We start from the raw sequence: 25,121 nt of genomic DNA, 5'->3' as shown, positions 1-25,121 counted from the left end.
TACTTCTTCACTTCTTTCCCTTTCAAAGGAATTTGCACAACTCTAAACAATATAATTTATACACAGACTCCTATCGCACTACTGTCCACACGTGCCACTGTCAGCCTCTTTAAAGCTTCAGAAATTGCTTCTTACATAGCACTGTCCTCTAGAGCTCTTTCTTCTCGTTACTCTCCTGTTTTTCAGTTATCCCCCTATTTGCATACTGACACATTTTTTTCTTTCTCCTGCTACTGCACTTAACCTGAGCACCAAAGCTTTCCAGTACAACCAGGGACTTTCAGCATAAAAGCATGTTTTGAACAGAAGGCGGCAGCACCAGGAGGCTAACAGGGGTGAATTGCCTTCCTTCTTGCTTAACCTTCCAGTTTAGGAGTAATGAAATCAAAACAAAAGCATGAATTATTACCTTCCTCTGTAGACAGTGTCACAGTTCTCACCACTGTCCGGACATTTTCCTTTTCCGGAGCAGGAAAAATCATAGAATCGACGGGAGGAAGAGAAGATCTTGAAGGACCTTCTGCTCAGAGCAAGCAAAACATAAGGAAGTTTACCAAACAGAAAAAACTATCACGAAGAACAAAAAACTGTAATTATTCATTACTGTCAAACATACAGTGACCAGAGCATGCAAATAAGAGAGGTGACTAATTTGCCTCTGGTTGCCCTTGGAATTCCCATCTAGAATACCAGCTGGCTGAGAATCAGGTTGCTCGATGCCCCCAGCTAAACATGGAAGTCTATCCCTCAAGCAGCTCCCAGCCACCATCACCTGCCATTCTGAAGCCAATCAAATTTCACTTCTTTGGCAAATAGTTGGATTCACCAAAGCATAGCCAGCTACCCGGTATTACTGGAAGAATTTTTTTTTGAAAGAAAAATCATCACACAGGATGAAGGTGAAGAGGGTAAGAAAGTAGGGAATATTAACTCACCACCGTGTCTCTTAGTTTTTTCCTTCATTTTCTGCAATTTGATTTCTTCAAGTGTTTTTATTCCAAAATTCAGACCGTCCTCTGAAAACAGAAAACAGTTAATGAGACTAAGGCTTAGAGGCACTCACTGAGGACCACAGATCCTCATGCTTCTTAGTGCTCAGGAACTTTCAGAAGTATTTAGAATAAACCCTGTCAACACTCCTCACAAGTGAAACAACCATAGAATCAATGGCATTTTGCCCCTCCTTTCACCCTTCAGGGTAAAAACTGTAGTTTTAATTTTAATCCATTTACGTGATATTAGATCCCTCTATCGTTAGATATGGCTTTCAACAGTGGTTGCCAGGCTGCACGTGCAGCCATTTAAACTCCATGCTGTGACCCTGTTTTGTTCTCCAAAAGGAAAGAAAAGGAGTTCAACTTTCTGACCCAATGGGCACATGATGGTATCAGGGAGAAATGAGATCATGGAAATAACCGAGTCCATTCAGCACCCCTACATTCTGTTGTGTTTTTACGCCACATTGCTTTTGAGTTAATTGTCAAGTTCTCCTTCCGATTTATCCTACTACAGGTGCTGGAATACCTTGTTTAGCAGTAGTAGCACTGGCTTTCCGAGTGGAAATCATCCGTAATCCATTTTGGCCTTCCTCAGCTGGTTGCTGGACGGGAGTTTTAGTTTCTTCTCCTTCCGCAGAAAGCTGGTCTGAAGGGGAAAAATCTATTCAGTTATGCATAGGCCAGATTGTTCGTGATTATGTAGCTCATGCAATGACACTTCAGTCCATGGTTCCTATAAAAAAGCTTTTTTTTTTTTTTTTTTTTTTTTAATACAGCTACACTGACCTGATGAACTCGTAAGTAGACTACCCTAGGACAAAACATCTAGGACTCTAGATTCTCTCTGCAGCTTTAACTACTACACAACATATTACTCTTCAGACAAAAAAAAAGGAATTTCCTTCCTAGTTTCACATAGAGCTTTACACAACAGACCAACTAAAGCCAAGAGTGGTTCTAAGCTTTCCTCCAACATTTCAGGTTCTGTCCACTGACTGCCAGACAAAGCCACCAGTGACCTGACCAGACTGCCTGCCCTATCGCTAGTCAGACCTCAGGTCATCTGTGATTTATACATTGATTTACAGCACAAATTCCTTCCAAGAACCAAAGACTTACACAATCATTTACAGCACAAATTCCTTCCAAGAACCAAACCATGCTCACCATCATCATCTTCATCATCATCTGCAGCATTGATTACAACTGGAGGGTGTGTAGGGCTTGGGACATTTTCCGAGTTTTCCACTTTCATCACCCGCCTTAGCTATGGAGAGGGATTGGACTGGACAGAAAGTTTGTTTTGCTGCAGTGACATCTGAGCCACTTTCAAATCATCGTCCGCGGACTCAGGCGGACTTGGCAGTGTAGCTAGAGGAAGAGGAGGATCATCAGTAATATGGCAGTTTAAAACTTTGACCACAATGCACGAAGATGGTAGCTAAGGCAGATAACCTGCACAGACAATGAATTCAGCATCTCCTTTTGCCCATCCCGCCACTGTTTACACCGTGAACAATGACTTGTCTTCAAACAACAACACATCTCCCTACCACCCAGCAGAGGACGAAACAACAGAAAGCAAACTGCAAGGCAAATATCACACAAAGCAGAGAGAAGCTGAGCATGAAAGCAGAAAACAAATACCAGCAGTACAGCAGCAGTACACTCGGTTTAGCTGACCACCTAGGACTGCAGACCTTTTCCTGCACTCACAAATGGACGGTTACCTGATGTCTCCTACACTATTGGCACCCACTAAGTAATATGCAAAATTAATTCTTCAATACTTAAAGAAAAAGGACCTAAACTCACTCTTGCTTGGTGGTAAGAAGACTCCATCGATGTAACGTCCCTTTGCGTGATGAAAAGCACAGTTGGCTTTCTGACAGCCTACTGGCTGCTTCTCCCAGTAGCAGGGAATCTCACCGCGCTTTTTCTGAAGACAGAAAGAAAGACAAGCTCGTGATAACATGCACCTAAGGTTTGCAAAGAGATGCACAGTTCCAGGTCACGACAGCGATAGGGCTGTCACAATACAGTGCTGAAACATCATTCCAAAGGTCAGTTTATCACGGAAGTATAGTATTTCCGGGCATATTCACAAAGTTTGCAGAAGCTGTAACCACTATGCACGTTTAGCCCTGTCATCATTCAGTTTGAGAAGACAGGCACTCTCAGACATCAGTTTAGGGTGGGTTAAACTAATACACCTAGGATTATACTAGGATTATTCAGAGGGAAAAAGAACATCTTAAATTGCCTACGTTAACTCTATCCAGAACTACTTCTTGGAGACTTCGTTCTTCTGCACCTTTAACTTTCCCCACTGCTTCCTAGCCCAGGCAGCTAGAACAGCATTATCTGAAGGACTCCGGGACACAAGAGACCTGATAGATCATTATCAAGCCTGCTCTCAGGAGGCTAGTACAGCCTGTTTATTACCCCCCTGCTCCAGCAGGTTTTAGCAGTCTAGTTAGCGGTTATTCTGCATCTGTTGAGACAATACTGTCGGCGTCTAATAAAAGAAAATCTTGCTAAGACATACCTAAGGCATTGATTTTATTTCCCTCTCCTTCCTCCCACCCCCTCCCCTGCTAACAGAAACCAGTGTAATTCCAAAGCAAATGACTCTATCCTGCAAAAGCACAATCAGCACACCTACAGCACTGAAAAATGCTTTTGTTGATTTATTTTGAGAACACATCTTTAGGCACTCACGTCAATTTCCATGTGTCTGAATCGGCAGACATTCCTGAAACAACGACCCTCCTGCCACAGCGTGCAGACTGTCTCGTTCCCCAGAGCAGCTTCGCAGTGGCGGAAGGAACAGTTGTCTCCCTGTAACCAAAAGGAAACCAACAAGGAAAATATAGTACAGCCTCAAAAACGTCCATGCTACTGCCTCAGGTTGCTACGATTGAATTCAGAATCTATCTGGTTATCACGTTAACCAAAGACCAGTGTGCCTCCTCCTCCTACTCTACCCCTTCCTGAAAAAAATGAAAAAAAAAAAAACAAAAACAAAGCAAAGCAAAGCAAAAGAAACCCAGCCATACCTTGGTACAGGTAGAATAGAAATAGAAGTAGCAATCGTCTCCTTGTTTAGACATGCCGACAAGTTCTGATAACAAGCTCGGGTTCTCTCCACAGGGACTTCCTCTGCTCTTGGAGAGAGCTGTCTTCACCCTTGCTTGGGCTGAAAGTCTTCCACTGGCTTGTGATCAGTGAAATCTTCTTTTTAAAAGTAACCCTAAACAAAGTACCAACAAGTGAAAAATAATGAGTAACAAGCATTTTTCCAGCTTTCTTCTGTTCATCAAATTAGTCTCTTGAGGAGAGCAATGCCTTGAAATCAGCTGTTACGGGAACTAACACAATATTAAACTAAAGTTCTGTAAAGCTGCCAGGAGCTTTGTCAGCAAGTGTTCTCTTCCACGTCCTCAATAATATGCCTTGGAGCACACCTGGAAGCCTGAAAATGGAGTCACTTCTTCAAAAACCACCTGATCATACATGCAAGGCAATGATCAACTATGGCTACGAGTAACTTCTACAGAACGCAGTATGACGCATTAAATAGCATGTTCCAGTCACTGTGGGTCTTCGAGTTCACCTACCTGGACAACCTCAGCAAAGTTATTGATCTTCAAAGACTTCCAGTTAACTTCTCCTGGAGGCCGAACCAACACTGAATCCGTGAATTAATGATAAAGGGGTAGGAAGAATTTGCCTCTCCACTTTGCCAAGGGAACCTCTCATCCACAATTCAAACGTAGGATGTGCTTTTAAACAGCTTATAACTAATGGAGGAAGCAAGTCCATCTGAACACTCTCTCAGACTGGAGACAGCCAGGGTTAGTTAGCTCTTCAAAAAATAAAAACCAAAAAAAAACCCCCACAAAACAAAACAAAAACAAAAAAAAAACAGTGCATTTAGAGATGAACTCGTGATTCAAAGTGGCTGCAAAAATGAGGATCCATCTTCCACAGCCAGACAATTTGACTTTTTTTTTTTTTTTTTATTCAAAATTCAGTATGTTCCAATCTCTGGTCTTCAAGATTTCTTCACCTATTAAGAAAACACTAAAACCTTTCCCCGTCTTTATTACCTGTACAGCAAAAAACACACCAGTGCATAGAAATACACAAATGTGCATACGCATACACACATATGTGTTTAGACACACACACGAGGAGTGAGTGATAGAAAGTTAGCGAGAGCGACAGTGGAAATCAGAAGTTTTGCCTTTTTGACACAGAGAGCGCGTAAAAACTCTCTCATTTTGAGGGAACTAGAAAAAAATGGAGGATCTACCAAATATTTTGATGAGTATGCCTTCGAGGCCAATGCTTTATACCATGAGTGATCTGGGGGCCAGCACACAAATATGCATACATATGTACATGCATACAGGATAAACATATCTATACACACAAGCGTGCACAGTATATGTTGTATGGTATCCATATGGAGAACAACTCGTAGCCCTGATCAGACACGTAGAGTTGCAATCAATTAACAGCAGGAAGACAGCAGATCAAGGATACAGCAAGCTTTGAGAGGCAGGGCAATGCTCACTTTGCCAGTGGCATGGCTGCATGATACCAAGAATTTTGAATTAGTTTGATTTTTTGGAAGCAATTTGTTTTCTTTCTGCGCTGTAGCAAATACCACAGGTTTGCCATCACGTGCTGTTCCCTAATCCATATATCCATCATCATCCATTGCTGCAAGATCATGAAAGGTTAGAAAAGATGACTAAGGTCCAATTTAACAGCCAATGATTTTTCAATGACCAGAGCTGCAACAGATTTTATTTAGCCACAAGCAGGTTTTTTTTTCTGATGTGAAGTCAGATATTTTGATTTTTTTTTTAAGACACTAAATGTCATAAAACCTGCAACCAGACCAGATAAAGTTCAAATTAGAGTGATTCTGAATCCTTTCATTAAAATGCTGCACATTTCTGTGCAAATTATTTCTGACTCTTCTGGACAAAAGCGGATGAAATAGTTCTTACAAATTAATAATAAAAGGTTGGAACCTTTTACTCACACAAACACTAGTGAATTTTCCAGGAAGTATTATTTTGGCAGGGAATTTTCCCAAATCTAAAGTAAAGAGGGGAAAAGTTGGGTTCTCGTATTAGTTGTTGGTTTTGACTGCTTGACAAAGGGAATAAAAACAGTAGTTAAGTGCAAGGTTTCCTTCTCTTCTTTAGTATTGAGAGGAATCGTCACTTCCGACCTTTAGCACCTTCAGAAACACGCTTAGTGCCATGCAGATTCCTCTGCATCTACTTCTAAAAATTACTGGTGCTCCTTAACATGGAAGTTGGACTTGAAATCTTTTCCAGATTGAGCTCTTTTGAATGCCCAAGGAGCTCATCATTTTGCTTGTTGCCTTCCATTTTCCTGAACAGACCCAGAACGCTGTTCAGGATATGAATGGATCTGGTCTAAGGAATGGGAAGAAAGCAAAAACCAAGGATACCTCACAGCCCTAAATGCCATAAAAAGCAGTCTCATTTTAAAAAAGATCTCCAAAGCTTTTTTTTTTTTTTTAACTGACATCTGCCAATATGGCGATCCAAGTGCTGAACAGAAACCAACTGAACTAGCCCCTGAAAGCCTGAATAAAAATGAGTAACTCTGGTGCACTCAGCAGGTCTGTAATAGAAGTTGGCAAGAGTTTTAGATTTCTTTTTTCTCCAGGGTGCTAGTAAAGTTTTTGCGTTACGAGATTTTGAACTCTTTTTGTACAAAAGAATTACAGATGCACTACAGTCACGGTAGCTGGGGGTCTGGAAATACATGCCAACAAGTGTCATAAACTTTGCCTTTGCTGAAGGAAGATAACTAGTCCAAAGAAAACCTGTCTAGTTTGTTTTACAGGCTTGTCTTTCTCAGTATGGAACAAACTGACCTCCCTGGTCTAACTTTCCAGTTGGCTATTCTGCCTTTGTCCTGGAGAGAAGAGCAAGAAGGGAACAAAATATTTTTGCACTCCAAAAAATGCATTAGGGAAGGATTATCACACCTACCTAAGGGTAATTTCTTGTTTGTTTATAAAGCACAAAGTCTTTCTCTTGGACAGTCTCTGTTGCTGGCCTGTTTTGTGCCTTCCATTTATAATAAAGGTATTAAAGATGCTTACCCCGTTTTGGTGGTTTTTTTTTTTTTTTAGAACAGTGTAAGCAGACAGTCGGATGACAAGCAAGAAAGAACAGCATAAACTCCTTGTTGTGACCCTGCTTTTCAATCACCCAGCATCAGCCTGGCTGCAAAACAGTCTCCGCTGATTTACCTGCTTGTTAAAGCACCCCACAGGCTGCAAGTGTTGTGTGCTAGGTGTCAAACTATATTTAACGGTGCATAGGTAAACCATTCATCTTCCCATGGTCGAAGCACAGAACAGCCCCCTGCTAGCACAGCTCATCCTTGCTGTAACTGCTTTTAAACCTATTTGTTGGTAAGAAAAGAGCTCAGTACACCACCTTCACAGGGCAAAAATTCACATGGAAGAGCAGAAAAACCCAGAAGTGCTTCCTGAACTTCACGTTACCAACAGCACCATCGGATTTAGATCCTGGCCTGGCATCCAGGATGCACGGCCTGCAAGCACTGCTGCGATGTGGAAGTGCCAAGGCAGGTTTTTGGCCTGCCCTAAAACACTTTTTTTTTTTTTTTTTTTCTTTAACAAACAATACAAAGAGTGTGCCAGGTATGCTGTAATGCCCGTGTGCCAGGTCAATAGAGGATATCCAAACAACAGAGGCGCTTCTCCTAATTTCCCGCGTGAAAACACTTTCACAGCGTTCTTTTCACGAAGAAACCCCTCTCTATCTTCTCCAATGCTCCAGGACCTGCTGCAGCTGCAGCGGCTGCGCTGGTACAACCCGCATCTTTGACAAATCTTTTCAACAGTTCTGCTTTACCTCGGCACAGTTGAGGTCACTCCTCTTCCTCTTCCAGCTGAGGAAGCAGCTTGCGGGCTCTGCCACACGGTCGGTGCAGAAGCGAAAGCTGGGAACACAGCAGTCAAACTCTCACTGCTAATGAAGCCACCAGGGCAGAGGGCTGACACAGACCCGCCAGAGGCGAACCGTACCCGCTCTCCCTCCCAGCTGCGAGGCTCGCCGCAGCAGCCCCGACCCGAAGCGCTCACAGTGCTTTGCTTGGTGATGTCACCGATGAGTCAGAGTCCCCAGATGAGCATCTGCCTTGCCACTCTTTAATGTTGGTGTTGTTTTTTGGTTGGTTGTTTGCTTGCTTTTGAAACTTATGCAGGTTATGGTAAACCTTCAGGTAAACCACAGATCAATGGGGAAGAAGTCCCACACGAGGGAAGGCCGTGCTTTTCTTCCAGGCAATGGCGCATGCTTTAACATGCTGCATTCGACAAAGAAGCTCTCTCCATTTTGCGCAGTGGCAACAGGCACGACTGCAACACACGCACGTGTAGGCAGCACCTGCAGGTCCCAAACCCTTAACCAATTTTTAGATAGCACCAATTTTTTATGTAGTTGCTTTCCCTTCATCCATAACCCCTTTTTTCCTTTCTTTGTATCGGGTGGCTCTCCTCCATTGTTCTCTCTGTCATTTTCCTCCCCAGTGTCTGAGCAGGCACTGGGAATCGTTTCCAGAGGAAGGGTACTGCTGAAGCTACAACATTTACTCTCAGGGAAAAGAGAGTATGTGAAAGAATACATACTTCCTTTCTTTTTCCTTTTTTTTTTTTTTTAAATCTCTGAAATCAACGCTGCGGCCTGGCAGCAAATAACTATGGGAGTAATGATGATTCCTCATCCTCACTGTAACGTTGTAGTTAATGTCATAAAGAAGCAATTTCCCCAGACAGTGGCCATTTGAGATGGGAAGGGGCAGTAAGAGGAAGTTTTCCTTAGACTAGCTCTTCCCCCAGAACACCTCGCCATCCAGCAACAAATTCAATTCACCTGCTCCGCCTGATCAGTCAAACGCGCGTCCGACTCCAGCACACGCCACAGCGGTGGTTCTGACGTGGTTTGAGAATCACCTATCCGCAGAATATCTCGGGTTTGTACACTCAAATAACGCAGTCTTTTCCAAATAAGGCCCAGAGCTCACACTCCGAGTGCAGCCTAACAACACCAGAGGGCCGGTAGGCTAAACATTCCCATCCTGGCAACAGGACTGACCCGGGCAACAGTAAGCATCCCTTCTGCACTTTCATTGTGAACATCAGCATAAGGAAACAGAGACCTCCTCGATCCAAGTTTGAAGAAACAAACACAAAGGTCACCCAAGAGGGTTGTTTTCAGCAAACTAACGGAGAAATTAAGGTGACAACCGCGTGCATCCAGAGTTAGTCAGATCCCGAAGGCAGTTCCTTTGGGAAACGCAGGAGCAGCGCGCCAGATGACGGCTACCTTACAGCGCACCCCTCAGAGGCACTGCTACGAAAGGAAGGCAGAAGGTTGGAACTCAAAATAACTCGCAAGGCGGGTTAAGGGGGAAGCTTTAATTTCCTGAGCAGAACCTCCCCCCTGAAGGCAGCCCAGGGACTCTTTGCTTCCCTCGGAAGACGGCAGGGACGGAGGGACACAGGGCCAGATGGACGGCCAGACAGCCCAAAAGGCCTGAGCAAGGGCTGCGGAGCGGGAGGGAAGGGCAGGGCAAGGGGAAGGGCGGCCCTGGGCCTGACAGGGCACCTTGGGCCTAACCCCAGGCAGCAGCTCCCCGTCTCACAGGGCCCGCGGGGGGCTGCCTGTAACAGGAGATGCGGGCAGGTAAATTTTACAAGCACTGCATCACAAATACCCTGCAACACCTGAACTATTCACTGGGACAGCCTCCTTCCTCACCTCCTGAAAGCTCCAGCTGGCAAACCAAGGACAAAATGAAAGGCAGATGTGGAGGACCTCGTAAGATACTGTTTTGTTCCCTACGTGCCCACTGCTGGTGACACGTAATGCCTCCTGTTCCCAAACGACATTGGCACGTTACATCTTTACTACATGCTGAAAGGAACTCAGCAACTTGAACACAACTTAGAATTACCCATCCCGGCAGCAGGCTGTCCAGCTGAAGCTGCTTTCGCCAATCAAGTGTGTCATGCTGCCCCTCAAAGGTTTCTTCCTGGGAACGTCTGCTGTGACACTCCTGACGTATTACTTCTCGGAATGGCAGAACTGCGCTGGGTAGGCCCCACAGCAAGACTCGTATTTCTGTCCTTCCCTTTCAGGAAAGGATCTCCCACCTTGAATTTATTAATTTTCATGATGATGATACACAAATTGAAGTTTTGAAAAACTGAATGCTGATTAACAGATTTCTAGCACAGCCTGTGCATCAAAATTCATTTCTCTCCATTTAGGTAATCTTAGTTTCTGAGTTACAGTTACAGTCAAAATTTTTCTTCTTCGATTTTTTTCTTTTTCTTTTTTTTTTTTTTTTGTGATCAGAAAAACGAGGGGACTGGCTGTCCCAAGTCAGCCGGGGAACTTCTCTTTGGTCGATGCATCAAGGAACTCAGCTCTCTTGGGGAAACTTAAATAGAAAAGACAGATCTCCAAACGGATAAAAAAAATAAATCAAATGATAAAAACCCAACCGACACATCTGATACCCCAGCTTAATGAACAGCACAAGGGTTTAATCTACAGGCTCTGTCCAAAGCAGCAAGAAGTGACAGATTTAATCTGAACCAGTTGCCCGCTCTCACTCTCTGATCTGGAGACGTTATTGGACAAGCATGCGTAGCAGTAACACTTGTAAACACTGGGTTACTGCACCACAGCCCCGAATCCCTCACGGGCCCACTAAGATACTTTTACTGACTGATCCACAATAAGCACTCCCAAAAAGATTCTCAACAAGTTAAACCCTGTTTAGAAAGAATCTGAGGAACCTGTCACTGCAGCAACAAAGGGCTGCAATTGCATGCAAAATCTCCAACACCCTCCTTAGCACCCTGCTAGCTCAAGGACTGTGTGGGGCTTCCGTGCCCTGAACGAGTCCACGCTGGCCACATAATGCAGATGTAATGGTCAAGAAAGCACATAGCGTTATCGAAACTTATCAGATCCACAGCAAAAAGAAAAGCCCACGCTTCTATATTTCTCCTCCTCCATTCACAGAAGGAAGAGACTGAAAACAAGCAGATTTGTGGTTTACATTTACAGTTAATGTGAAAAATGGCTATTTGTGAAATACATCACGTATTGTTTCAAGCTACAAACAACTCGCTCCCACAAAGGAAGGACTTTTGACCTCAGCATGCAACCCCAGTTACAAATAACTTCCTATCTACCAGCGGGCCGCGTTCCCCTGGCACTCAGTCACTCCGCAGCACGGCAGCCACCTTTGTTCTAAGGATGGCAAATTCTACTTAGAAACGCTCTGTAGAAGAGTGATGCTGTCCCCTTTTAACACGATCCGGCCTGCAGCACAGAGAAGGGAAAGAGGGGATTAGAGAGAGCCCAGAACCTGAGAATAATCTCGTGTTTTCAGAAAGTGTTTCGTGTGGTTGAGCAGGGTTTTGCCCATCATGCAGAGTGCAGGCCGCCTGGTATTACACGTTCCAAAGACCAGAACTGGTCTCAGGCAGGGACAGATTCTCCTTCATTCAGCAAAATCAGCAGCTCAAAAATCATCAGGGACAGAGATGTAGCCAGGAATTGCTCACTGAACTTCAACAGCAAGGCTCGTCACACGGTTGGTACCTCTCAGTGCTGCTACCTAGAAGGCTCACCCGGGCAGGTTTCAGACCGCGCGTCACTCGGGTTGCACAGACACACGACACACCCAGCTGTTTCCTTGATTTTGTCTTGGAGTGAATCTCCTCTGCGTCGTCCAGCGCCAAATTCACGTACTCGTCAAAGCCCTAGAAATCGGCAACAGTGGCAATTAGTTCAGCAACAACACGAACCATCGTCAGCTTTGCTGAGCCAGGCTGGACAATGAAGACTAATTGTTAGAGAAGCACGATTTCTTTTTTCCCTTGGGCTAGTTTTTCTTGACAAGAAAAAATAGGATTGTGAATGAGGGAAAACAAACTAACGACGTAACGTGGGGTCGTGCTGACACTCACGATGATGCAGCCTTCTATCCGCACGTTCACTTGCTCAGCCACCCTGGATCCTCGAGCTCTGCAGAACGAAGGAGGAGAGTAAATTGGAACACAAACACCGCGAGCAGTTTTGTTCTCTCTCGTGTGTTCAGAAATACCCGCTAACCATAGCCGCTAGAGCTCCCAAACACTCCAAGGAGCAACTCTCAGGGGCAGTTTCAATTAACAGTCTGACATTTTAGAGTCTTATATGACTGGGTGAATACTACACGTTTGCTGAAGGACACGTTTCCAGTCACAAGGGAACACTCCTGCACGCCCGGCTGCACGATCCCACTCCCGTTAACACGAGGGGGAAACGCCGGGCTGCGCAGCAGCTCCTTGTACCCACCAGCACGCCGCACAGCTCTCCATTCCCCACAAACCTGCCCCGAGCAACGGGTGGGAGCCGAAAACTCAGCGAGGGAGATCCCCGGACCCTCCCCGCTCCCCCCACCCCCCCCAAATCCCCATCCCCATCCCCTCCCCGTCCTCTCCCCGCGCTACTCACGATCTGCAGGTAGCGGAAGATGAGGTTCTGGGGCGCTGCGTGAAGGGCTCAGCACGGGGACAAGAGCTAATACATATTCATTACTACTTCGAGAAGAGGCAGGGTTATTAGAATTGGTTTCCGGAATCCGAAACCCCTCCCAGGGGCGCCTGCGTACCAGTCTCTGGTGGTCTCTCGGGGCTTGCTCGGGCTGAATGCTGGTTGTCTTCCTCTCAGACTTTTGTCCTTCAATTGTCCTTCAGCTCCCCCTTCCTCCTCGTTTGGGAGCCTCTGCGCCGGATTTCAGAAACTCTAGCAACATCCCCTGCAGTAGTCAGCACTTTTCCCTAAAAACCCCTTTGTTCTCTTATCACCTAGACCCGGGCCTCGATGGTAACCCTTCAAATCCCTTAGTGACACGAATTGCTGGACCATTCCTTACAAAAGGAAGGATAAAATATGTAGAGGAGCAATGGCACACGCGAAAGCCCAGCGCCGCGGGCAGAGGCAGCGAAGGTTGACGGCAGAACAGTGCTCGGTTTGAACACGGAGAGGGAAAGCGAGGGGAAGGTGGCCGAAGCCGGCCGCAGTCTCTGAGCTCTCCTCCTCCTGATTGTTTTCTCTCAAAGCCATTTCTGTCTGTGTGCGGGCACCCGGAGCCGGCAGAAGTCCCCGTGAAGTCCTTCGGCAGGACGGAGGGCTGCGTGGGCTCCAGTGAGAGAGGGAGTTAGGAGAATCTTATCAAGTAGAGATAGAGCGCTGACAGCGTTAAACTAGGATGCTACTTAGTGTCTTTGCTAACTATGGTGCATTGTGCCAATTAACTAAAGCAAGAAGCCTTGGGCCCCTTACCAAGGTCAGTCTCCTAATAAGAGAGTGAGCCTGTCTTAAGAAACTGGGAGAAACTGGTCCTGCAGATGGACAAGAGCCAAGGAGCAACTGAGTCTGTGCAAAGACAAGAGGTCAACTAGCGGTGACGAGGAAGAGTCATCAATCTTCATGCCCACGACCTCCCGTGTTGCCCAGCGCTGAATAAACATACCTACTTTACAATCTCACTGATTGTGGAGTCCCTTTTCCGCAAGTCACTAGCAGCGGTTTCTTCCGCAGAGGTTTTCCCAGAGCCGCTTCAAAGCTTCCCTCGCGGAGCTGGGGCGTCGCAGGGGGTCGTCAAAGCACACACACACACACACACACACACACACAGGCGTTGTTGTCCAAACAGAAAGTATTTACAACAAATTCGACAAGCGGTTTTCCTCTGCCAGCAGCAAATGCCTGAGGGCCCCTACAGCTTCACAAATCATAGCACAAAGAGCCTAAAGTTCCTCTAAAATTTAGGGAAATGATTCAAAATAGATCTGCTAGGGGAAAACGATCACTGGCGGCAGGGTACACAATACACGCGAGTCTCAGCTCTCCTCCGCAGGGTCAGTGCCCACGCCCAAGTGCGACGCTGATGGCACCCGAACATTTGCTGTAGCAGGCAGCAGAGCCAGCAGCTCAGGGGAGCAATTTTAAAAACCAGGAGGCACTTAAACCAACCCTTAATTGACCCAGTTACTGCAGGAGAGTCCCGACTACTCGCCCTGGAGTCCTACTGTCACCAGCAAAAAGCACCAACCAAAGCTTGGGGGAACTTTGGTACAGCACAAGAGAAGGGAGTGGGGGTAGCGTAGCCGTATCGCAGAGCTGCTGCTTTTCACACCATTTTATCATCCCTGATAATTGAAAGTAAGGCCGGGTGGGCTGACCCCACCACCACCACTCCTGGCAGCATGTTTGGTCCACAACGCTAGAATAATTATTTTGCTCCCTCCCGCCCCTACAGCTTCATCATCTGAAAAGATTACAGTCAAAACAATGGCATACACAAATAAAAGTCAAGAGTTGACATAGTAACTCCGGGATTTGGGTATCAACTGTCCGAGAAATCAGAACACCCAGGCTTCACAATGTGCCCAACATCGAGCTGTGCCAAGGGGGGGCGGAAGGAAGAAGCTTTCCGTTTAAGCCTTCAGAGCATCGCTCCATCACTACGTCAATTCACAGCCACCACAGCGTGCCGATGGACATCTTTCTGTGCCAAAAGAAACAAGTGCTTTGTCCTCTTGATATCAAAGGTAGCCACCTATACTTACGGAACTATGCACAAGACCTTAACTCTGACCAGCAGGAAAACTTAGGACAACTGAGTGCAGATCCTGCCAATTTCTACCAGTTCCAACTGTGCTTTAAGTCTCATTGCAAAGCCTCAGTTAGAAAAAGGATCACCTCAGGGTATCCAACAAGAAGAAGAGGTTTTTTTTTTTGTTTTGTTGTTTTTTTTTTTTAATATACCATAGGACTATGCAGTTCAATCATCAATCATCTTGGAAAGCTCAAGGAGGAGGTCATCCTCATCCTTCCCTGGGTCCAAGTCGAGCTCGGCTTCCAGTATGCCGTCTGAGAGTTCCCAAAGTAGCATCTCTAAATCCTCGTCTACAGATACGGGCGCGTTGCCTGTGGAACTCAGCCGGCGTGTCCTTGCTTCTTCTAGCTGGGAAGAAGCTGAAGTCGAGCTTGAGAACTCCATTGGCTCCACGGATTCTGCCTGGCTTCCAAGATGTGCTTCAGGTCTTGGCAGAGCAAGGAAGAGAACAATCAGTATATGCCATTTCTTAACGGGAAATCCCTTTTCTGCAAACCGGCTCTTAAAACCGTAGCCAACCCCTCCTGCACTTCAATCTTACCCAGGGATTGTTATTCAATTAACCCAGGGCTACATTTAGAGCCCAATATATTAGCAGGTACATTTTTCAGTTTGGGGGTTTCTCTGTGAAGCCAGAGCACCCGGAGTCTAGCAAAGATGGGAAACCAACATGGCCTCCCGGAAGCCCAGTGTCCGAGAACTACATCTCCCGGCATGCTCTGGGAAAACAATATGGACTCCCGGAAACCCGGTGGCCAAGAACTACATTTCCCAGCACTCCCCAGAAAATTGAGCCTCGCACCTTGCCGTAGGACGCCATTTTTTGCTCTGTTACATTACCGGTTTCGTGTTTATGGAGGGTTTTCCCGCCGTTTTGGGGGGTTTCCCCTCAATTTCGGGTTTTCAGCTCTCCATTTCAGAGTTCTTCCCCGCAATTTTGGGGTTCCTTCCCCTAATTTGGTGCTTCGCCCCCCCCCCCACTTTTGGGGTTCCCCCTCCATTTTGGGGATTCCCCCCAATTCCAAGCCCCCCACAATTTTGGAGGCCCCCACCATCCTTTCTTGGCCTGCCACCCTAATATTAAGGTTCTTTCCCCCAATGTTGGGGTTCTCACCACATGTTTGAGGTTCCTTCCCTTAATTTGGGGCTTAGCTCCCCGGGATCTGGGGCTTTAACCCCAATTTTGGGGGTCCCCCCCAAGTTTGGGGATTCCTCCCCAGGTCTGGGGGGGGTCCACATTCAATTCTGGAATTTCACACTTCCATTTAAGTCTTCTTCCCCCCAATTTGGGGGTTCACCCACCCAATTTTGGGGGTTCCTCCCCTAATTTGGGGGGACCCGACCAATTTTGGGGGTCCCCCCCAATTGTAGAGTCCCCCACCCTCCTTTTTTGGGTTCCCCCCTAATATTAAAGAGTTCTTCCGCCCAATTTTGGGGGACCCCACAATTTGGCCGTTCCTTCCCCTAACTTTGGGCTTCAACCCTTCGATTTTGGGGGGGGCTCCCCCCCTCTTATTTTGGCCTTCCGCCCTAATATTAGGCCTAACCCCTAAGAACCTTGACCCCTAAGCCTATGGCAACCACGGATCTAACCCTAACCCCTACCCCAACAAACCCTAGAAACCCTAACCCTAAAAACCCTTGCAGCCCTAACCCGATAAAATTTACCACACTAAACCCCTGAAGACTGTTCTGGGGGGTCCACATTCAATTCTGGAATTTCACACTTCCATTTAAGTGTTCTGCCCCCCCAATATGGGGGCTCGCCCACCCAATTTTGGGGGTTCCTCCCCTAATTGGGGGGGACACAACCAATTTTGGGGGGGACACAACCAATTTTAGAGTCCCCCACCCTCCTTTTTTTGGGTTTCCCCCAATATTAAGAGCTCTTCCGCTCAATTTTGGGGGACCCCACAATTTTGACGTTCCTTCCCCTAACTTTGGGCTTCAACCCTTCAATTTTGGGTGGGCTCCTCCCCTCTTATTTTGGCCTTCCGCCCTAATATTAGGCCTAACCCCTAAGAACCTTGACCCCTAACCCTATGGCAACCACGGATCTAACCCTAACCCCTACCCCAACAAACCCTAGAAACCCTAACCCTAAAAACCCTTACAGCCCTAACCCGATAAAATTTACCACACTAAACCCCTGAAGACTGTTCTGGGGGGTCCACATCCAATTCTGGAATTTCACACTTCCATTTAAGTCTTCTTCCCCCCAATTTGGGGGTTCGCCCACCCAATTTTGGGGGTTCCTCCCCTAATTTGGGGGGGACACAACCGATTTTAGAGTCCCCCACCCTCCTTTTTTGGGTTCCACCCTAATATTAAAAGTTCTTCCGCCCAATTTTGGGGGACCCCACAATTTTGACGTTCCTTCCCCTAACTTGGGGCTTCAACCCTTCAATTTTGGGGGGGGCTCCCACCCTCTTATTTTGGCCTTCCGCCCTAATATTAGGCCTAACCCCTAAGAACCTTGACCCCTAACGCTATGGCAACCACGGATCTAACCCTAACCCCTACCCCAACAAACCCTAGAAACCCTAACCCTAAAAACCCTTACAGCCCTAACCCGATAAAATTTACCACACTAAACCCCTGAAGACTGTTCTGGGGGGTCCACATTCAATTCTGGAATTTCACACTTCCATTTAAGTGTTCTGCCCCCCCAATATGGGGGTTCGCCCACCCAATTTTGGGGGTTCCTCCCCTAATTGGGGGGGACACAACCAATTTTGGGGGGGACACAACCAATTTGGGGGGGTCCCCCCAATTTTAGAGTCCCCCACCCTCCTTTTTTGGGTTTCCCCCAATATTAAGAGCTCTTCCGCCCTATTTTGGGGGACCCCACAATTTTGACGTTTCTTCCCCTAAATTGGGGCTTCGACCCTTCAATTTTGGGGGGGGCTCCCCCCTTAGTTTGGCCTTCCACCCTAATATTGGGCCTTACCCCTAAGAACCCTGACCCCTAACACTACGGCTCCCACGGATCTAACCCTAACCCCTACCCCAAAAAACCCTAGAAACCCTAACCCTAAAAACCCTTACAGTCCTAACCCGATAAAATTTACCACACTAGACCTACGCCTAAAAGCCCTAACCCTAAAAATTAAGACCCTCTAAACCCTAACCCAAAACGTAAAGATTCTCAAAGCCCTACCGCTGGAGACCCTAACCTTAAAAAAAAAAAAAAAAAGACCTTAAAACCCTAACCCTAAATACCTGACCATAACTAAAACCCTAAGACCCTAACCCTAAAAACCCTATCAACACTAAAACCACAAAATACTTTAAAACCTTAACACACTAACCCCCAAACCCTAACCCTTATAACTCCAACCCTAACAACCTTAAAATCCTAACCCTAAACCCTGGAAACCCTAACCCTGAAACCCAACCCTAGTGCCTTAGCCCTGAAACCTTAAAACCCTAACACCTTATTAGAAACACTCTGTAACCAATACCATAGGCTCAGGCAAGTATCTCAGTGAGGTAGCATTTTTATTCACGATTGCAATGGCAGGCGTCCCACAAGCCACCTACTAGTTCCATAACACAGTTTATATAATTTTTTTTTTCCTCTCGGTGACCAGGACCCTCCCCAGTTTCCCCATTGACTGGGTAATCCATGTTCACAATCTATCCAGTGCTTCACAGAAAATACACAGCTGCTGGCCTGTTACTAGTCAATTTTATTTTTTTTCTTGACTGTTTTCCTCTTTGAGGTGGTAATGTTTCTTACACCGTGATTTCCACCCAATTGCTCTAAGGATTCTGGTTGTCTGCATTTTACAAGGTTGTCTGTTAAGCTTTCTTATCACTGCAAGCATATATCAATACCACCTTCCTTCCCTCTAAACGATGTAACTCTGTGCAAAAACATTTTTATTCCCACAACCTTGATCCCCTTACCCTAAAATCCTTATTCTCTTTAACCCTAACAACTCTAACCACAACCCTAACCCTTCATATCAACCCCCCGACGCTAATGACACTGACTAATGATCCAAACCCCAAACCCCAGGCAACCAACAAAGAAACAGACACAAAGCTGAAAACTACAAAAAAGGCAAAACCCTGGATACAGACCCCAAATCACAAACACGCTACCAAAATGCTACAGAAAAGCCCCAGACGCAGGCCCCAAGCACTACAGCTAGGCCCCAGAAGCTCTAGACACATCCCAAAGCCAAAATGCAATCCCCAAACACTACAGAAAAGCCCCCAAACACCAGACACAGGCTGCAGAAGTCTACAAGCAGGCCCCAGCCACACCCGGATGCAGACCCCAACTGTCCACAAGCAGCTCCCAACCCACCCCCCCCCATGAACTGGACCCCCCCCCACCACCACCCAGATGCATGCCCCAGGCCCCAGGCCTCAGCCCCAGCCCCCACACCCCAGACTCAGGCCCCAAAGGTGTACAACCAGCTCCCAACTGCCCCCCTCAAAGGGAGGCCCCAAAGCCTGCCAGAGGACCCTAGAGCGTACAAGCAGCTCCCAACCCCCCTGGCACAGGCCCCAACCCCCCCCCAGACACAGGCCCCAAAGGTGTACAAGCAACTCCCCATCCTCCCCAGAGGCACGCCCCAAAGGTGTACAAACAGCCCCAACCCCCCAAGACCCAGACCCCTACAGCGTAGAAGCAGCTCCCAACCCCATGCCCCCAAGGCACATGCCCCAACCCCTCCCCCAAGGCAGGCCCTAACAGTGTACAAGCAGCTCCCACCCCCCCCCAGACGCAGGCCCCAAAGGTGTACAAGCAGGCCCCTACAGTATACAAGCAGCTCACAACCACCCCCCCAAAGGCAGGCCCCAAGCCCCTCCAGATGCAAGCCCGAAAGGTTAAAACCAGCTCCAACCCCCTAACCCCCCCCGCCCCGCGCAGACGCAGGCCCCAAAGGTGTACAAGCAGTTCCCAACCCCTCCAAGGCAGGCCCCAAAAGTGTACAGGCAGGCCCCTACAGTGTAGAAACGCTCCAACCCCCCCCCGCTTCCACCTCGAGGGAGGCCCTCCCCCCCCCAGTATACACGAAGCTCCCAACCCCCTCTCAGAGGAATGCCTAAAAAAGTATACAAGCAGCTCCTAACACCCCCCCCCCCCCCCCCCCAAAAGAGGCAGTCCCCAAAGGTGTACAAGCAGGCCCTCAAATCCCTTAGGTGTACAAGCAGGCCCTTCAAATCCCTTAGCCCCTGCGCCAGCTTTATTGGCGAGCAGCGAGGCTGGGGGGGGAGGGGGGCAAGACAGCCTTAAATAAAATACAAATATAAAAAGTGTTATAAATGGCTGTTATAAATCCAAATAGGATTACAATCAAAGTTTACAATTTATTAAACGAATAGAGGCAAGCAAGCAGCGCTGGGTGCGCCGGGAGTCTCTGCTCCCTCAGGACGCACGCCTGTTACGTAAGGCGGCTGGTTTTGATGCTCCCAGGCTAATACATATTCATTACTACTTCGAGAAGAGGCAGGGTTATTAGAATTGGTTTCCGGAATCCGAAACCCCTCCCAGGGGCGCCTGCGTACCAGTCTCTGGTGGTCTCTCGGGGCTTGCTCGGGCTGAATGCTGGTTGTCTTCCTCTCAGGCTTTTGTCCTTCAATTGTCCTTCAGCTCCCCCTTCCTCCTCGTTTGGGAGCCTCTGCGCCGGATTTCAGAAACTCTAGCAACATCCCCTGCAGTAGTCAGCACTTTTCCCTAAAAACCCCTTTGTTCTCTTATCACCTAGACCCGGGCCTCGATGGTAACCCTTCAAATCCCTTAGTGACACGAATTGCTGGACCATTCCTTACAAAAGGAAGGATAAAATATGTAGAGGAGCAATGGCACACGCGAAAGCCCAGCGCCGCGGGCAGAGGCAGCGAAGGTTGACGGCAGAACAGTGCTCGGTTTGAACACGGAGAGGGAAAGCGAGGGGAAGGTGGCCGAAGCCGGCCGCAGTCTCTGAGCTCTCCTCCTCCTGATTGTTTTCTCTCAAAGCCATTTCTGTCTGTGTGCGGGCACCCGGAGCCGGCAGAAGTCCCCGTGAAGTCCTTCGGCAGGACGGAGGGCTGCGTGGGCTCCAGTGAGAGAGGGAGTTAGGAGAATCTTATCAAGTAGAGATAGAGCGCTGACAGCGTTAAACTAGGATGCTACTTAGTGTCTTTGCTAACTATGGTGCATTGTGCCAATTAACTAAAGCAAGAAGCCTTGGGCCCCTTACCAAGGTCAGTCTCCTAATAAGAGAGTGAGCCTGTCTTAAGAAACTGGGAGAAACTGGTCCTGCAGATGGACAAGAGCCAAGGAGCAACTGAGTCTGTGCAAAGACAAGAGGTCAACTAGCGGTGACGAGGAAGAGTCATCAATCTTCATGCCCACGACCTCCCGTGTTGCCCAGCGCTGAATAAACATACCTACTTTACAATCTCACTGATTGTGGAGTCCCTTTTCCGCAAGTCACTAGCAGCGGTTTCTTCCGCAGAGGTTTTCCCAGAGCCGCTTCAAAGCTTCCCTCGCGGAGCTGGGGCGTCGCAGGGGGTCGTCAAAGCACACACACACACACACACACACACACACAGGCGTTGTTGTCCAAACAGAAAGTATTTACAACAAATTCGACAAGCGGTTTTCCTCTGCCAGCAGCAAATGCCTGAGGGCCCCTACAGCTTCACAAACCATAGCACAAAGAGCCTAAAGTTCCTCTAAAATTTAGGGAAATGATTCAAAATAGATCTGCTAGGGGAAAACGATCACTGGCGGCAGGGTACACAATACACGCGAGTCTCAGCTCTCCTCCGCAGGGTCAGTGCCCACGCCCAAGTGCGACGCTGATGGCACCCGAACATTTGCTGTAGCAGGCAGCAGAGCCAGCAGCTCAGGGGAGCAATTTTAAAAACCAGGAGGCACTTAAACCAACCCTTAATTGACCCAGTTACTGCAGGAGAGTCCCGACTACTCGCCCTGGAGTCCTACTGTCACCAGCAAAAAGCACCAACCAAAGCTTGGGGGAACTTTGGTACAGCACAAGAGAAGGGAGTGGGGGTAGCGTAGCCGTATCGCAGAGCTGCTGCTTTTCACACCATTTTATCATCCCTGATAATTGAAAGTAAGGCCGGGTGGGCTGACCCCACCACCACCACTCCTGGCAGCATGTTTGGTCCACAACGCTAGAATAATTATTTTGCTCCCTCCCGCCCTTACAGCTTCATCATCTGAAAAGATTACAGTCAAAACAATGGCATACACAAATAAAAGTCAAGAGTTGACATAGTAACTCCGGGATTTGGGTATCAACTGTCCGAGAAATCAGAACACCCAGGCTTCACAATGTGCCCAACATCGAGCTGTGCCAAGGGGGGGCGGAAGGAAGAAGCTTTCCGTTTAAGCCTTCAGAGCATCGCTCCATCACTACGTCAATTCACAGCCACCACAGCGTGCCGATGGACATCTTTCTGTGCCAAAAGAAACAAGTGTTTTGTCCTCTTGATATCAAAGGTAGCCACCTATAGTTACGGAACCATGCACAAGACCTTAACTCTGACCAGCAGGAAAACTTAGGACAACTGAGTGCAGATCCTGCCAATTTCTACCAGTTCCAACTGTGCTTTAAGTCTCATTGCAAAGCCTCAGTTAGAAAAAGGATCACCTCAGGGTATCCAACAAGAAGAAGAGTTGTTTTCTTTTTTTTTTTTTTTTTTTTTTTTTTTAATATACCATAGGACTATGCAGTTCAATCATCAATCATCTTGGAAAGCTCAAGGAGGAGGTCATCCTCATCCTTCCCTGGGTCCAAGTCGAGCTCGGCTTCCAGTATGCCGTCTGAGAGTTCCCAAAGTAGCATCTCTAAATCCTCGTCTACAGATACGGGCGCGTTGCCTGTGGAACTCAGCCGGCGTGTCCTTGCTTCTTCTAGCTGGGAAGAAGCTGAAGTCGAGCTTGAGAACTCCATTGGCTCCACGGATTCTGCCTGGCTTCCAAGATGTGCTTCAGGTCTTGGCAGAGCAAGGAAGAGAACAATCAGTATATGCCATTTCTTAACGGGAAATCCCTTTTCTGCAAACCGGCTCTTAAAACCGTAGCCAACCCCTCCTGCACTTCAATCTTACCCAGGGATTGTTATTCAATTAACCCAGGGCTACATTTAGAGCCCAATATATTAGCAGGTACATTTTTCAGTTTGGGGGTTTCTCTGTGAAGCCAGAGCACCCGGAGTCTAGCAAAGATGGGAAACCAACATGGCCTCCCGGAAGCCCAGTGTCCGAGAACTACATCTCCCGGCATGCTCTGGGAAAACAATATGGACTCCCGGAAACCCGGTGGCCAAGAACTACATTTCCCAGCACTCCCCAGAAAATTGAGCCTCGCACCTTGCCGTAGGACGCCATTTTTTGCTCTGTTACATTACCGGTTTCGTGTTTATGGAGGGTTTTCCCGCCGTTTTGGGGGGTTTCCCCTCAATTTCGGGTTTTCAGCTCTCCATTTCAGAGTTCTTCCCCGCAATTTTGGGGTTCCTTCCCCTAATTTGGTGCTTCGCCCCCCCCCCACTTTTGGGGTTCCCCCTCCATTTTGGGGATTCCCCCCAATTCCAAGCTCCCCACAATTTTGGAGGCCCCCACCATCCTTTCTTGGCCTGCCACCCTAATATTAAGGTTCTTTCCCCCAATGTTGGGGTTCTGACCACATGTTTGAGGTTCCTTCCCTTAATTTGGGGCTTAGCTCCCCGGGATCTGGGGCTTTAACCCCAATTTTGGGGGTCCCCCCCAAGTTTGGGGATTCCTCCCCAGGTCTGGGGGGGGTCCACATTCAATTCTGGAATTTCACACTTCCATTTAAGTCTTCTTCCCCCCAATTTGGGGGTTCACCCACCCAATTTTGGGGGTTCCTCCCCTAATTTGGGGGGACCCGACCAATTTTGGGGGTCCCCCCCAATTGTAGAGTCCCCCACCCTCCTTTTTTGGGTTCCCCCCTAATATTAAAGAGTTCTTCCGCCCAATTTTGGGGGACCCCACAATTTGGCCGTTCCTTCCCCTAACTTTGGGCTTCAACCCTTCGATTTTGGGGGGGGCTCCCCCCCTCTTATTTTGGCCTTCCGCCCTAATATTAGGCCTAACCCCTAAGAACCTTGACCCCTAAGCCTATGGCAACCACGGATCTAACCCTAACCCCTACCCCAACAAACCCTAGAAACCCTAACCCTAAAAACCCTTGCAGCCCTAACCCGATAAAATTTACCACACTAAACCCCTGAAGACTGTTCTGGGGGGTCCACATCCAATTCTGGAATTTCACACTTCCATTTAAGTCTTCTTCCCCCCAATTTGGGGGTTCGCCCACCCAATTTTGGGAGTTCCTCCCCTAATTGGGGGGGACACAACCGATTTTAGAGTCCCCCACCCTCCTTTTTTGGGTTCCCCCCTAATATTAAAAGTTCTTCCGCCCAATTTTGGGGGACCCCACAATTTTGACGTTCCTTCCCCTAACTTGGGGCTTCAACCCTTCAATTTTGGGGGGGGCTCCCCCCCTCTTATTTTGGCCTTCCGCCCTAATATTAGGCCTAACCCCTAAGAACCTTGACCCCTAACGCTATGGCAACCACGGATCTAACCCTAACCCCTACCCCAACAAACCCTGGAAACCCTAACCCTAAAAACCCTTACAGCCCTAACCCGATAAAATTTACCACACTAAACCGCTGAAGACTGTTCTGGGGGGTCCACATTCAATTCTGGAATTTCACACTTCCATTTAAGTGTTCTGCCCCCCCAATATGGGGGTTCGCCCACCCAATTTTGGGGGTTCCTCCCCTAATTGGGGGGGACACAACCAATTTTGGGGGGGACACAACCAATTTGGGGGGGTCCCCCCAATTTTAGAGTCCCCCACCCTCCTTTTTTGGGTTTCCCCCAATATTAAGAGCTCTTCCGCCCAATTTTGGGGGACCCCACAATTTTGACGTTTCTTCCCCTAAATTGGGGCTTCGACCCTTCAATTTTGGGGGGGGCTCCCCCCTTAGTTTGGCCTTCCACCCTAATATTGGGCCTTACCCCTAAGAACCCTGACCCCTAACACTACGGCTCCCACGGATCTAACCCTAACCCCTACCCCAACAAACCCTAGAAACCCTAACCCTAAAAACCCTTACAGTCCTAACCCGATAAAATTTACCACACTAGACCTACGCCTAAAAGCCCTAACCCTAAAAATTAAGACCCTCTAAACCCTAACCCAAAACGTAAAGATTCTCAAAGCCCTACCGCTGGAGACCCTAACCTTAAAAAAAAAAAAATAAGACCTTAAAACCCTAACCCTAAATACCTGACCATAACTAAAACCCTAAGACCCTAACCCTAAAAACCCTATCAACACTAAAA

General features: G+C 47.7%; 1 protein-coding gene across 1 annotated transcript; it reads right to left on the bottom strand.

Annotated features, from left to right (window-relative positions):
* Positions 1-1,452: 1,452 nt before the first annotated feature.
* Positions 1,453-12,301, bottom strand: LOC310890740 (zinc finger CCCH domain-containing protein 11A-like). The gene is made up of 6 exons (XM_083853065.1): positions 11,737-12,301; positions 4,619-11,425; positions 4,058-4,251; positions 3,720-3,839; positions 2,814-2,937; positions 1,453-2,369 (listed from the first exon to the last, which is right to left on the bottom strand). The coding sequence occupies exons 3-6, from the start codon at positions 4,109-4,111 to the stop codon at positions 2,266-2,268; spliced, it is 402 nt and encodes a 133-aa protein (XP_083709191.1). The 5' UTR covers positions 4,112-4,251; positions 4,619-11,425; positions 11,737-12,301; the 3' UTR covers positions 1,453-2,265.
* Positions 12,302-25,121: the final 12,820 nt, after the last annotated feature.

Source organism: Anser anser, assembly GCF_964211835.1.
Source record: "Anser anser genome assembly, contig: HAP1_SCAFFOLD_34, whole genome shotgun sequence".
Taxonomy (NCBI): Eukaryota; Metazoa; Chordata; class Aves; order Anseriformes; family Anatidae; genus Anser; species Anser anser.
This window is presented reverse-complemented; position numbering and strand designations above follow the sequence as displayed.